Below are 15,800 nucleotides of genomic sequence, written 5' to 3' on the forward strand. Positions count from 1 at the left end.
GTTCTCCAAAAGAAAGTAATGTGATGAAATGCATTTAAAAGGTACTGTGTTTTGTGCCGGAGATAGAATAGACAAGTCCCAACCTTAAAGTAGCGTACAGGAAATACGGTGACGTAAATAGTCAAAACTTAGATAGCGTGATAACCATGGTGATGGAGGGTTATAAAGTTCGCTTTCTTATCTCACAGAATTGCTGTTAGGATCAAACGAAATATCACGAATTGTCCCTTTTTATCTGTGAAGTGCGGCAGAAAGGTTGGTGGCCGGCGGGCGGCCTCTTCCGCCTTCTCTTCTGGGGAAAGGACAAGGGAAGGTTCAGCGCAGTCTGGTGCTTGGTTTCCCCACCGTGTTTCTCTGTGGTTCGTTGTATCCTACAAGCCGTTTCGGGTGAATCTTGCTTAACTGTGTTCTCGACGTTCCTTCACTACCGTTGAGATCTATTCCGTGTTAATGTTTCGTCTAGTGGCTGTAGTCTGTTCTCTGTTTGTAATGTAGGGCAGTAAAAAGCTTTATTTGGGAGTAAGGGCAGGATTTCAGCTTAGCTCCTAAGTTATATAGTAGGAGAGAGTATTGAATAGGATTTTAGTCACTGTGTTAACATTCAGCAAGAGCATTGGTGAACGATTGTTGTTGTGAAAATAGTTGTGTTCCTTGAGTCTGGAATCTTGGCAGGGTGGATGGGTGAGGAGAAATCTTTTTAATTTAAATTTTGAATTGCAAGTTGCATGTAAGTTTATAGTACAAACTGGCTGAAGTTTTATGCTACCTTAAATATGGTATACTGGTAACATGCTAGATTTTTTTACACACTTTTTGTGAATGTTCCAATTTACAATAGTTGGTAGTAATAATAGGAAATAAAGTAACCAGATTCTCGACTGTGTAGTTTGCTTGGGGCTTAAGAATCTACTTTTTATTTATTTTTTATTTTTTTTAATGTTTATTCATCTGTGAGAGACAGAGATAGAGCATGAGCGGGTGAGGGGCAGAGAGCGAGGGAGACCAGAATCCAAAGCAGGCTCCAGGTTCTGCTTAAAGATTGAGCCACCCAGGCACCTCTGACTACACTTTAAGCTTTTTTTTTTTTTTTAATGTTTATTTATTTTTGACAGAAAGAGACAGAGCATGAGCAGGGGAGGGGCAGAGAGAGAGGGAGACACAGAATCCAAAGCAGACTCCAGGCTCTGAGCCATCAGCACAGAGCCCGATGCGGGGCTGGAACTCACAAACCGGGAGATCATGACCGAAGCCCAAGTCGGACGCTTAACCGACTGAGCCACCCAGATGCCCCAGGAATCTACATTTTTAACACAGTGTTTCCAATTATGTGGTTCAACCGTAAATTACACGGAAACAAACTAGCCAGAATTGGAAGGTCATTGTTCACAGTGGATTTCGAAAAGCCCTGGAGGGCAGGACCGTTTCCCTGAGTGTTTAATTTCCTCACTGAAAGAGAGTTATTGGAACCTATATAGAAAAGGATTTGGAATCTTTAAAGTCCAGAGTGGTTTACTTAATTCAGAATGCTAGGAAAATAATTTACAGTGCAGATGTCATGCCAGCCGATACCATTTCAAGAAATTCACGTAGCAAAGAATAACTGATGGCATTTGGGAATGTGGAGGGGCATTTTCAGTTGAGGGAGGCTATTTAGGCCTGAGGGCCGTGGACCCTTCTAGCTCCACATGCACAGAACCGCACGCGAGAACTGTTCTCCCGTGACGCTGGGACTGTTCCAGCTGCACGTGACCTGATGGAGACTCAGTGTCCTCACATCACAAGTGGTATGGAGGCAGGCCCCGCGTAGCCGGCGTGGGCTCCGTATTGTCCTCAGGGCCCTGGGCACCTCCTGTCCTCCTGCCTGCCGAGCTCGGGGTATCCCCTTCACCCTCACTGCCTCGCCTCCAGTGGAGGGAGCAGCAGGGCAGAGGTGACAGGCACCTGCATGAGCCAAGCGGAGCTTAGGAACCCAACAGAAATCTACTCGGGTCTCAGCGGCCACAACCGTGATACCTGCTGACCCCTTTGCCGGCGATGCTGAGAAAAGTCGTTTCTAAATTGGGCATGCTGCCTTTCTCTGCCCCGTAAACCGAGGTTTTATGCTTACAGGAGAGGAGCCTACGGATATTGGGTAATCAGCTACCGGAAATGGCGTGTGCCGTAGTGATCAATAGATTTTTGAAAGACCCCAGGTCTGTGGCACTTTATCCTTCACTCCATGGTGTCACCAATTCCAGGGCGCGTGAATGGGGACCCATGCCCAGGAGGTCTCCTTCGGCGCCTGTCAGCCTTGTCTTTCTGGTTTTCATGTTTCCTTGATGCTAATTAATAGCCAGCTGCTTTCTCAGAGGCGAAATGTAATGATTAATTTCCTTACTGATGTGTGTTTGCTCATATGGATCCATTTGGGCACGTGGATTTAGATTTTCTTTCACATTCCGGCAAACGTCTTTTTAAACATTGGTGCAGATTTTCATCTTGTAGCCTTTTGTGCTGCTGCCTTTTTTTTTGACTGGCATTTTTAAATTTTACACAGGTGACATTCTTGAATTTCATGGTCCAGAGGGAACCGGAAAAACAGAAATGCTTTATCACTTGACAGCACGGTGTGTGCTTCCAAAATCGGAAGGCGGGCTGGAAGTAGAAGTCTTGTTTATTGATACAGATTATCGCTTTGACATGCTCCGGCTCGTTACGATTCTGGAGCGCAGACTGTCCGGCGGGTCCGGTGGGTCTGAAGACGCGGTGAAGCGGTGCCTCGGAAGGCTCTTTGTGGTCAGCTGTGGCAGCAGCACGCACCTGCTCCTCACCCTGCACTCCCTAGAAAGCACCGTCTGTGGCCACCCTTCCCTCTGCCTTCTGATCTTGGATAGCCTGTCCGCCTTTTACTGGATAGACCGCGCCAACGGAGGGGAGAGCGTTAACTCCCAGGAGTCCGCTCTGAAGAAGTGTTCTCAGTTCTTAGAGAAACTTGCACACGAGTATCGCTTAGTTGTTTTTGCAACCACACAAAGCCTAATGCAGAAAGCCTCCGCCTGGACCGAAGGGCCTTCCTCGGCCGAAGCGGACTACAGGCCCTATCTCTGTAAGGCGTGGCAGCGGGTGGTAAAGCACAGACTGTTTTTCTCCAGACCAGAGGATTTGAAAACCAGCAACCGGTTTTCTTTAGTTTCACATAATTTAAAAAGTAACAGTTTTAAAAAGCATGTTTTTATTATTGGAGAAAGTGGCATTGAGTTTTGTTGATACGTATCACAAAATGGTGTTTTCCGGGATATTATACAAAATTGAAAAAGTCTTAATGGGCTAAAATGATTTGATTATAAGGTATAAAACTCTGGGAGAATTAATATAAATGTTTCTATACAGAATGGATTTTTTTGTTCCAGAATAGATTTCTTTCTTTTCTTTTTTTAATGCTTTATTTACTTATTTTGAGAGAGAGAGAGGAGAGGGAGAATCCCAAGCAGGCTCTGCACCATCAGCATGGAGCCGTACGCAGGGCTCGGTCCCACGACCGTGAGATCATGACCTGAGACAAAACCAAAAGTCGGGTGCTCAACCGACTGAGCCACCCAGGTGCCCCCAGAATGGATTTCTTAAACTAGTACGGTAAAACCTTACACTATTCCGTTCTTAGGTTGTTGAAGAAAAATCAAGTGTATATTAAACTTGTTTTAAAACTAAATAAGTAGTCTACACATTGCAGCCTAAATAAAATGAACTTCCATACCTTTGTGTCAACACTTTCTGGAACTTAGTTAAGTTCTTAATTTGTTTAGGAAGGTTTAACTGCATTTCTGATTTCTCCTACGTAACTCCTTTAGGAAGCTGTGACTTTGGAAAATGTTTCTGTAGAGCTGCTATTTCTGCAAAGGGGATGGGGGCAAGGAGCCACAGGAGCCTGCACACCTGCCCGTCACACCAACAACTGGAAAGTCAGAGCGTTTTCATCTGACTTAGACTGAGTCCAAGATGGAGTGGCATTCTGCTTGGGTTTTTATATAATTTTTAAAAATTTTATTCCCTAAGCTTTATTTATTTATTTTGAGAGAGAGCGAGAGTGTGTCCCAAGCAGGCTCCACCCTGTGAGCGCAGAGTCTGAATCGGGGCTCCACCCCAGGAACGGTGAGACCATGACCTGAGCCGAAATCAAGAGTCGGATGCGCAGATGACTGACTGAGCCACGTAGGCGCCCCTGTCTAGTTTTTTAACTACAGGGAAATAATCTACCCATTCAAGGAATTCTGTGTAAAGGGCGTTTTGAAATTTTCATCTCCTCCTTGTTAAGAGATTGACAAATGCTAAGATGATTTTAGAGCTGTGTGTTACGAGTATGTTCTTACCCATTTAGGATAGTCTAGCTATTTCCAGCAGAGAGCTGGACAGGGCTGTCTATACTTTGCTCAAGGAATGGCCAGAATGGGGCCAGAATGGGGGGCCTGTGTCTCAGGGGTACACAGTGTATTGTGGAGAGGAAGAAAATCTTAGAACCTCTACTTCTGCAGTTTAAGCTAAGAAAAGATTAAATTATATCAATAGTTGATACTCAGACTCATCGGTCTGTATGTCAGGTTGTCTGTCGTATACGTCTCTGAGGAATCCTGTGGGAAGAGTGGGGAAGAATTGACGGTGGTGTTTTTGTGTGTGTATTCATTTAGGTGTTACCTCCTTAGTTAGAAACTAAGTGTGAATTAACTTACCTAACAAAGATTCTTTTTAAGGGTTTAAAAAGAACCTTGCAAAGAAGCAGATTAGAGTGCGCATTCTTCCTAACAGGGGTGGCAGACATTAGCATACGCTGCCTGAGCCCTGCCCATGTGCCTGGGCTTCCGCTGGTGTACCTGCACTTTCCGGAACCCAAGGGGCTCTGGAGGTGTCTCCTGGCTACCAGAGCCTGCTGGGCTGCGTGCGGGCTGGACCGGGCAGTCCTGAACCAGTGAACGCCCAACTTCTTTGGCCTTCAGCTGAGAGCACACGAAGGCTTTCTGAGAGTGGCCCCAGCAGGATTGGTTCCCAGTTGCCTACAGCAGCCATCCGTGCGTGCTTCCCTGGCACTGCACTCTCATGGGGCCTCCTGGGATGGTCTCCCTAATCAACGACAAATCCTGGTCCGGGAGCTACTTCTATTGTGGGTCGAGGGGAAACCAAGCCGTCAGCAGACAATAAAAAGTTGTCAGACCAACAGCACGTCTAGGCCCAGTATTTGCTCTCCAGCCACACGGTGAAATTTAAAGCGATGGCAGTCTAATTGGTAATCTGGTTAATTACACTGGGCCCCATTCCTGCCATTCACACCCCCACACCCATACGCTTGCAATATTATTTGACCACTAATGAACTTCCAAACGTTTTAAAATACGACATATTTGATCCCTAGTTTCATCCTTTTTCACTTCATATTTTTGTATTTTTTATTACAAGCAATACATGTTACATGTAAGTAATTTTTAAATATTGGTATGTTGGAGGAATATGCTTACTTTTCCCTCAGATAAGTGTGTGATCAGTAGGATTGAAGATCTCTTGCTCTACAGTACTTCTCTTTTTAGCTGTTAGGAAAAGATAGGAAAATTCTGTTACCTTCCCTGTCAAGCTCTGGGTGTATGCGTTACATGCGTATACAAAAAACTTAGCAATTCTTAGCAGAATTCTATCCTTAGAATGTGATAGTTTCCATTTCTCCTTTATATAAATGAAGTATTAACTTAATGGACTGTTATTCACAGATTTATAACTTATTCTTCAGGAACATGATTAAAAAATAATGAACTTTTATATTAACTTAAATGATCAATTATATATTAATGTGTCAGACCAAAGACTTAGTTATCTTAAAAAGATTGTTATCTGACATGTTGGAAGGAATTAAGAACCCTGGTTAATAAAAAATTCTTTTAAACTAAAAGTTATACCAATGGGATTTCTTGAACAGTACAGAAAATTTAACACTTATAAAAAGAATGAGGCTGACAGGGGAAGAAGGTACACAGATAGCAGATACTGGGGTGCTGGTCAGAACCAGAAGAATAATGGGAGTGAAGGATGACAAATCCTAGAGTATTTATTGCATTTGCCGGTAAAAACAAGGGTGAACTTCTCAGGATCTTTGTGAGACTCCAGTAAAAAAAACTGCATTATGAAAGGTATTGCAGACTTTCGTCTGATAAACGCTACACAAAATTAAGGTAGTGTTTACCTTCACGCTTCCCTTGTGTAAGGTTTTCAGCTTTCAGGTATTAAATGTCGTATTATTAATACCATTGCAAAACATTTTAGGCAGACTACTCTGCTGTATGGATTATCCAAGAATGAAGTGAAATAGACACTTTCAGATGTGAAACAAAAACTGAGAATTTACCACTACACTAAAGGAATTCACTAAAGGAATTAAAAAAAATTTTTTTTAACATTTGTTTATTTTTGAGAGACTGAGAGAGACAGAATGTGAGCAGGGGAGGGATAGAGAGAGAGGGAGACACAGAATCCGAAGCGGGCTCCAGGCTCTGAGCTGTCAGCACGGAGCCTGACTTGGGGCTCGAATTCACCAACCACGAGATCATGACTTGAACCAAAGTCGGGCTCTTTACTGACTTAGTCACCCATCTGCCCCCTAAAGGAATTTCTAAAAGATAAACTTTAAGGAAGGGAAATATTATCACAGGTCTGAGATGTAAAGAGTAACAGCAGAGAACATAGCAAGCACTTGAGCAAATCTAAATAAATACTGATAGTGTAAACAATGTCATTTGTGGGGGGAAGGGAACTATGTAAAGTCAAATGTCGGGGTATCCTGTTTAGTGTAATGCATGTAAAGTAGGTAATTGAAATTGTATCAGTCTAAATACCTGGTATTATTTTATGTTTTGAGGATGTTTTTTTCTTTCTCTTTTTCTTTTTTTTCAAGGGTGAGAGCTTGAGCAGGGGAGGGGCACAGGGAGAGAATCCCAAGCAGTCTCCAGGCCCAGTGTGGAGCTCCATGCAAGGTTCATTTGCACCGTGAGATCATGACCTGAGCTGAAACTAAGACTTGCACACTCAACGGACTGAGCCACCCAGGAGCCCCTAAGGGATTTTTTTTTTCAACTTAAGTTAAATTCACATTGTGTCCCTCAACTAATTACCTTTTATGAAAACGGGACACTCCTGCAGATTCTACTGACCTTCAAAAGATGAGTTATTAGGAATTATTTCATGCTCAAGCTTTTTGAAAAGTGGTAAAATGGGCAAATTAGTAGAAAAATACAGCTTATTAAAGTCTGCATAAGGAGACATTTTAAAAGCCTCAAGAGTCTATCACTATTAAACAATTGGATCAGAAATTTAAGATGTAAGGAAACTCCAGGCTTTGATAGTTTCTCCAATGAGTTTTATCAAGCATTTGAAGGAAGAATGGTGTCAATTTTATTTGAACTCTTACAGAGAATAATAGAAAAAAGAGGGTCAGATTCCAGTTCATTTAATCAGGCTACCAACACTTTGATGCAAAACTGGACAGAGACGTATGAGAGGGAAATTACAAGCCCTTCTTACTGATGGACATATATGCAAAAATACTGAACACAATCAACAATCCAATGAGATATAAATAGGATACTACATGACCAAGTTGGATTTATCCCAAGAACACAAGATGGGTTTAGCATTTGAAAATCAATATAATTCACCATACAAACTGGATTAAAGGGAAAAAGTAAGATCATATCAAACAATGTAGAAGAAGTATTTGATAGGATTCAGTATCTTCATGATAATAAATCAATGTCAATTTCACACAGATATAAAAAATAGTATATCAGTAGACACAGAAAAACTTTTAACGTATCTTTTCATCATATTGATACCATAGAAGATAATTTTCCTTGAGCTGATAAAGGTGTCTACAAAAAATCCCACAGTAAACATTACTAATAGTGAAATAAAAGCATTCCCTTTAAAATCAACAAAACAAGGGGCTCAGTCAGCTTGATTACGGCTCAGGTCATGATCTCAACGGGGTTCCTGAGTTCGAGCCCCAAGTCAGGCTCTGTGCTGACAGCATAGAGCCTGCTTGGGATTTTCTCTCTATCGTCTCTCGGACCCGTCCCTGCTCACACTTGCATGCTGTCTCTCCGTCAAAAACAAACATTAAAAAATGTTTAAAATCTGTCACATGTATTCAACATTGCACTGAAAGTGTCAGCACAGTAAGGCAAGGAAAATGAATAAAAGACATAAGAAACAAAACTCACAAGATGGTACAATTGTACAACATGGAAACTTAAAATCGTCTATAAACCTATTAGCAAATTTGCTAAAGGATCAACATTTAAATTTTTCTAAATACCAGCAGAATTAGAAAAATAGAGTTTAAAAAATATACAATTTCAACCATAAGTAGAAATATGAGATTCCTAGAAATCTCACAAAAATCTGCAAGACACTGGGTAAAATTATAATGCTGTATTGAAAGATTTTTGGTGGGTGCCTGGGTGGCTGCGTCGAGCATCCAACTCTTGATTTTAGCTTAGGTCATGATCCCTGGGTTGTGGGATCGAGTCTCACATCAGGCTCCTTGCTGGCCATGGAGCCTGATTAAGGTTCTCTTCCCGTCTCTCTGCCCCTCTCTTCCGCTCACACACTCTCTCTGTCTCTCTCTAAAGTAAAAAATAAAAATAAATTTTAAAAAAAGTGTTTTTTGTTTTTAAATTGGTTCTTTCTTTGCTACCGAACAACATTATTTATTTTTTATTTGAGAGTGCACACATGTGCTCATTATGGGGAGGGGTGCGGGGGGGCACAGAGGATCTTAAGTAGACTCCTTGCCTGACACGGGGCTCCATCCTACAACCCTGGGGTCATGACTGGAGCTGAAACCAAGAGTTGGAATCTCAACCGACTGAGCCACCCAGGTGCCCCAGAAGAACCTTTAAAGAAAACCTAAATAAATGGGGAGAGTGTGTTCATAGGTTGAGAGACTGAGTAATTTACAGATGTCAGTTCTGCGATGGATAAATCCATCCAGCGTTATTTCTGTCAAAATCCCCAACAAAGTATTTGGTTTTGTTTTCATTTTGGAATTTGGCAATCTGATTCTTAAATTTAACACAGCAAGCCGTCAAAAATAGCCAAGACCCTCAGATCAGGTCTTCCGGGAGACAAGAGGCCGAGATGTGGTTGGAAGTGTAAAATGTGGAAGAGGAGAGGCCTCCAGGTGGAGATGCAGGTCTGACAGGTGAGCAGAGGAAGAGGATGGGCAGAATGAACCTCAGACCGGCAGCACAGCTCCGAGAACGTCTTGGCCCGACCGACGCGGAGCTCCGGTGCAGAGTCCCACGTCAGGCAGAAATGGCCCCGCCGTGGCTACTTGCCTTGGAAGAGCATGATCTCAGCTCAAATGCTGCTGCAGACCCAGAAGGTGCTTTAGCTGAGGCTGTCAGCTCACTCTGGCATATCCCCTCTCCAAGGGAGGTCTGAGCAGTCACTTCTGAGACTGTGTTCTCAAAGAAGACAGAGGTAGCAAGATTTACCCTATTGTACGGTAAGATGTTAAATAACTAAAGTAGTCATACTTTAAAGTTTATTTATTTTGAGAGAGAGAGGAGAGAGAGAGAGAGAGAGTCTGAAGCAGGCTCCACACGGTCAGCACAGAGCCCGATGTGGGGCTTGAACTCCCGAACTGTGAGATCGTGACCTGAGCTGAAGTCAACAATTGGACACTCAACTGACTGAGCCACTCAGGCGCTTCTGTAGCTAAAGTAATTAAAGTTGTGTACGAGGATAAACAAGTAAACCAGAAAGAGCTCGGGAGCAAATCCACCCCTCTGTGGAGTTTGATAAATGTCAAAAGTAGCAAACCATTGTGGAAAAAATAGACTGGTCAAGTTGTAGCAAGAATAGATGATACACATGGGAAAAAAAAGCTGGATCCTTATATAAAATTTGAAAAAAAATTCATTCCAATGATTAAAGACGTAAATGTAAAGGCAAAAAATTAAAAGCCAGAGGAGACTATATATGGGAATATATTTGTGATATTGTACAGAAGTACTTCACACATAAAAACTAATTGTAAAGGAGATAAATTGACATTGACTTTCAATTTTTCTCTGACAAAAGATAAAGTGAAAAGCTACAAACTATATTTGCAGTTCATGTGAGCACACTCAATATCCAAAACAAATTATATACACACTCATATGAATATACATATATACATGTATATATTTTTTCTATTCATTAGCTTTTTTTTTTTTTTTTTAAGTTTTTGTTTTTGTGTTTGAGAGAGAATCCCAAGCAGGCTCTGTGCTTTCAGAGCAGAGCTGGATGTGGGGCCCGGTCTCGTGAACTGTGAAACCATGACTCAAGCTGAAATCAAGAGTCAGACACTTAACTGACTGAGCCACCCAGGTGCCCCAATAATTTAACTTTTCTCATTCATTTTATGTACATAACACTGTGTGAACATATGATATATACACAAAGCAATGAGGAAAAATTAACGAATAGGAAAATGGGCAAAACTCTGGAGGCATTTCATAGAAGAAACAGGAGTGACCAAAAAACATAAAATGAGGTTCAATCTCCTTGGTAATTTGAAACACAAATTAAGAACTCAGTGAGATGTCATTTCGTACATAGTTGGAGGGCAGAAACTTAAAGGCCGACAGTGCCACGCAGTGATGGCGTGGTGCAGTTCAGTGCTGGTGGAGATGTGAAATCCTGGTGGTACAGCCCTTGGGAACCAACTTACCATTATTTTTACCAAGTTAAGCACACACACCCCATTGCTCTGGTATATGTCCTGGAGAAGTTGTGGTTTCTGTGCATCGGGAGAGATGTCTAAATATCTTAGCATTGTGCGTAACAGCAGAAGCCAGAACCCGCTAAAACATCCACTCACCATAGCATGGATAAAACAGACGATACTCCTACTAAGAAGCACTCAGTGGGGAGCCTCAGTGGCTTAGTTGGTTAAGCATCCGACTTCAGCTCAGGTCATGATCTCCCAGTTCGTGAGTTTGAGCCCCACGTTGAGCTCTGTGCTGACAGCTCAGAGCCTGGAGCCTGCTTTGGAGTTTGTGTCTCCCTCTCTGTCTCTCTGCCCCTCCCCTGCTCATACTCTGTCTCTCTCAAAGCAAATAAACATTAAAAATTAAAAAAAAAAAAAAGCACTCAGCATAGTTCAAATTGAATGCACTACTGTGGAGTGCACAAACGAGATAAATCTTTAAACATAATGTTGAACTTTCTTAAAATATTGCCAGCGAATACATTCAGTATAATACCTGTTCTTTGATAGCTTGAAATATAATTCACATACCGTAAAATTCACCCATTTAAGGTGTACATTTTTGTGGTTTTAGTATGTTCAGAGTTGTGCAGCTATTTAATTTTAGAAAATTTTCATCACCCCCCAAAAAACCCCATACCCCTCTCTCCTCAGCCCCTAGTGACCACCAATCTACTTTGTGTCTCCACACATTTCCCTGTTCTGGGTGTCTCACATAAGTGGAATCACAATATGTGGCCTTTCGTGAGACTTCTTTCACTTAGCATCATGTTTTCAAGACTCATGCATGTTGCAACATGTCAGTACTTAGTCTCTTTGTATTACTGTATAATATTCCATTGTGAGAATATACTACTTAAAAAATCTTTATCATTTATGGACATTTGGATTGTTTCCAATTTGGGGCTATTATGAATGATGCTGCTGTGGACACTCATAAGTTTTAACGTGGACTTCCTTTCTAGAATGAGGTTCAAGGGTGCCTGGGCAGCTGCTCAGTCAGTTAAGCGTCCGACTCCGGCTCAGGTCACGGTCTCACGGTTCGTGGGTTTGGGCCTCGCGTTGGGCTCTGTCTGGACAGCTCGGAGCCTGGAGCCTGCTTCAGATTCTGTGTCCCCCCACTTTCTTCCCCTTCCTCTCTCTCACTCTGTCTCTTTCTTTCAGAAAAAAATAAACATTGAAAAAAATTTTTAATAAGGTTCAAAGATAAGCATAAACTGTGTGCTAAAATTAGAAAAGGCAGGAAAGGGAAGCAAAAATAATATAAAAACAAGGAGGGGGACAAAACATAGGAGTCTCTTAAACATAGAGAACAAACAGCGTTCCTGGAGGGGTTGTGGGTTCCTGGAGGGATGGGCTAAATGGGTAAGGGGCATTAAGAAAGACACTTGGGATGAGTACGGGATGTTATACATAGGGGATGAATCCCTGGAATCTACTGAAATCATCATTGCACTACATGCTAACTAACTTGGATGAAATCAATCAGTCAATCCACAAATAGAAAGAAAGAAAGGCAGGAGACGGCCGAATGAGATTTGGGGATGTTCTAATCCGTTCATGAAGGTTCATTTCTAATATAGCTCAACTCATTATTGTGTGTTATGGTAATCCTAACATACGTGACGGTAATCGTAACAGACACACAGACACAGGTGCTTTGGCCTCCACATTTTGTAAAAGTTGGATGATGGAATGTGGGAGGGCCGCTGGCCTCTGAAATCTGCAAGTAGGTTTTGATTTCTTAGGGAGCCCTGGGTTCTTGTTTTTCACGTGAACGCTTCCCACTGTGCTCACACTTTCAGATGTGTTCAGCTCTTGAGCGTGTTTTGGGTTCCGGTGGGTAAATCGGCATGTTTGTGGGCTGCCTGCTTCGGCTTCCATGTCACCTGTTTACTAGGTGCACAGACCTACCCCCTCCCACCAGCTTTCTAGCCTCAAAAATTGTGTTGCTGTTGTCTTCTCTCCTCCTTCCTTTGGGTTTTTATCAACCCAGCCCCCTTTCCTGACAGTGGAGTCAGATTTCAGGAGAATTAAGAGGTAAATGGGTAAATCAGCTGCTGGGGTTATCCAGAAATTTTATACTTTAAACTGAGTCGAGGTTTCCTGTTCCTTGTAGCTAGGACCATCCTGATCTGACGTGCTATCAAGAATATTTTCCCATAGAGGGGTGCATGGGGGTGCTCAGTCAGTTAAGCTTCTGACTTTGGCTCAGATCATGATCTCCTGGTTCGTGGGTTCCAGCTCTGCATTGGGCTCTGTGCTGACAGCTTGGAGCCTGGAGCCTGCTTCAGATTCTGTGTCTCCCTCACTCTGCCCCTCCCCGGCTCGGAGTTTCTCTCTCTCTCTCTCTCTCTCTCTCTCTCTCAAAAATGAATAAATCTCAAATAATTAAAAAAATATATTTTCCCATAGAAATAGTCTACAGTATGAGATTTAATGGCTATACAGCCTTCCCTTTTATAGATATTTATTAATCATTCCTGCATATTTCAGTGGTTTCCAGTTTCCCAATTACTTTTCAAAAATAGAACATAGAAATACATTTGCTGCCACTTTTTCAGGGTATCAGATTTCTCAAGAAGGTTTATACTAATTTAATCCCTTCAGTGGAAGAGGGTCTTAGCATCTCCACCTCCGTAACAACAGGATACTTATTTACATCTTATACTTTATTTTCTAATTATATTCATTTGAACAAGAAATAAATCGGTCATAATCCCACCATCCAGAATCTGGGAGCATATCATTCTGGACCATTCTCTATACATGTATCCACATTGTTTTTGAGATAGTGTTTTGGCTTTTGTTTTGTTTTGTTTTCTCACTGTACATAGTGTTTTATACTTGGTCACGATGTGCTGTGGACACCTTTCCACATCAGTATATTGATCTAATCACCTTCAAAGCCCTGTGCATCATAGTTTGCTGAACCCACTCCTATCGAGGGACATTTTTATTGTTTATATATTTTTCTAAATCCTTATACATACAGCTTTGTAGTAGTCCAATTCTTTCCTTTAGATGAATAAAAAGATATTGCTCGGTTAAAGGATATTTACTTTTTTGAGTTCTCAATATGTTAACATGTATGCTGAAGGCTGGGGAAAGCAGCAGAGCCGATGACAAAGGTGAGGCTTTGGCAGTATCTTGCTCTCCCGCGTAATTCAGTTCCCGGACTTCTAATGTGTGTGCACCGATGAATTAACATTTTGCCTTAGTATGGCAAAATTTGTAATCTATAATTTCAAATTCTTGCTAAGCTAAAGAGGAAGGCACTGACCACACGTATATGAGTAGTTAAGTAACATAGAGATAAAATTTCAACTGTGATGGGGACAGCAAAATGCTCTGCCCTCTGTGTGAGTGTAACAAATCATTCAACATTAGGAAGTTTGCATCTGTTTGATGTAGGTATGTCTAAATTAAGAATATGGGTTAATATTTGTAGTGTCCTTCGCCTGATGTATTGTATTCCATTGTATCTAAAGTCTTGAATTGACATGAATTAACCTATACATCTTTAAGTATTTGCAAAATTATATTTTATATGAGCCTATAATAAATGACCATATTACAATTCAGAAGCTGAAAAGTGTAGTGAGAGTTGCCATGGGAACGTTAATGTGATAGTCCCTTGCTTCCATTTAAATTTCATTTTTAATATTGCATTAATATTTTTGCATTTAATGGATAGATATTTGAATTAATATTGAAGTGCTCTCTCTAATATAAATAAAATATAAGAAATGAAAATGTGATTTTTCTTCCAGTGAACAAATGAACATATAATCCAAGATCTTGTAGAAATAACAGCACTTGAGCTTTAAATTATTAGATTCCATTCATTTATTTTAAAGTTTCTTAAAGGATCTCTTTTAAAAGATTAAGAAATACTTATAGATGGTCACATAATTCATATCTTTACATTTCAAATATGGCCCAGAATTTCCTGAAGTCTTCCCCACCGTGACTTAGTTTATTCTTTTGTGTTTTTTCTGACCAGATGACCTCTGAGGTCTCTCCTACCTCTATAAGTCTATGTTAGTGTACGAATTACTTATAGGGTGATATGCTTCGTCTCACTTAAAATTCTAACTGCATTATCAAATAGAGGTTTGTCTATTCAAGTTCATTGTAGAAAAATCTAACTGATGCCCGAGAGCCAGGTATTTTTTTTATTACAGAGGATTCTTGACTATACAAGAATATTCATTTGAATTAAATTAAATATTCATTTAAATAAATATTCATTTTTTAAAAAGCCACATAACTAGGTAGCTCAGTTGGTTAAGCATCTGACCCTTGCTCTCAGCTCAGGTCTTGGTCTCAGGGTTGTGAGTTCGAACTCCACCTTGGGCTCCATGCTGGTCATGAAGCCTACTTAAAAAGAAAAGAATATTCATACAAAGGATTATGCGAATAGTGCGTTTAAAATGGAAGTAAATGTATAAAAGTTATAGACAATGGAATCTGCGATTGGAAGGAGCCCTTAGGTATCAGGAGTCTTAGAATCTTTCTGATGCCCTATAGTCAAGTGGGTCTGTGGCTGTATGCACATCATTTAATCGCTTATGTATGAAACAGAACGACCAAATTAGGATCACTGGGCTTCTTTGTAACTCGCTCATGTGCTCCCTGCACGAAATTTGGAGATTTTTGAATTGACATTCAGAACTTTAATTCATAAGTTTAAAATATTGGCCAAAGGTTTGATTTTTGACATTAATGTTTTAAAATAAAAATTTATGAAATATATGCAATGAAATAAGCATATCATAGCAATTTGATAGTACCCATTTAAAAAAATGTTTTTAAATATTTATTTGTTGTTGAGAGAGCACGATCAGGGGAGGGGCAAAGAGAGAGGGAGACACAGAATCCAAAGCAGGCTCCGGGCTCTGAGCTGTCGGCACAGAGCCCGACGTGGGGCTCGAACCCACAGACCATGAGATCATGACCTGAGCTGAAACCGAGACAGGCTCAACCGACTGAGCCACCCAGGCGCCACCCACGTCCATGTTCTTTT

General features: G+C 41.2%; 1 protein-coding gene across 3 annotated transcripts in view; it reads left to right on the top strand.

The window, feature by feature from the left end:
- XRCC2 (X-ray repair cross complementing 2) overlaps window positions 1-15,800 on the top strand; it is a 178,772-nt gene that overhangs the window by 21,107 nt on the left and 141,865 nt on the right. Inside the window, exon 3 of one of the 3 annotated variants that reach the window (XM_027051307.2) lies at window positions 2,537-3,656. The exons of the other annotated variants lie outside the window; for them this stretch is intronic. Coding sequence (XP_026907108.1) covers window positions 2,537-3,246 — 710 coding nt within the window. The 3' untranslated portion in view covers window positions 3,247-3,656. Of the gene's footprint in view, window positions 1-2,536; window positions 3,657-15,800 lie in introns of those variants that run through there. 3 annotated transcript variants of the gene reach the window in all.

This window comes from Acinonyx jubatus, chromosome A2 (assembly GCF_027475565.1).
Source record: "Acinonyx jubatus isolate Ajub_Pintada_27869175 chromosome A2, VMU_Ajub_asm_v1.0, whole genome shotgun sequence".
Lineage (NCBI taxonomy): Eukaryota > Metazoa > Chordata > Mammalia > Carnivora > Felidae > Acinonyx > Acinonyx jubatus.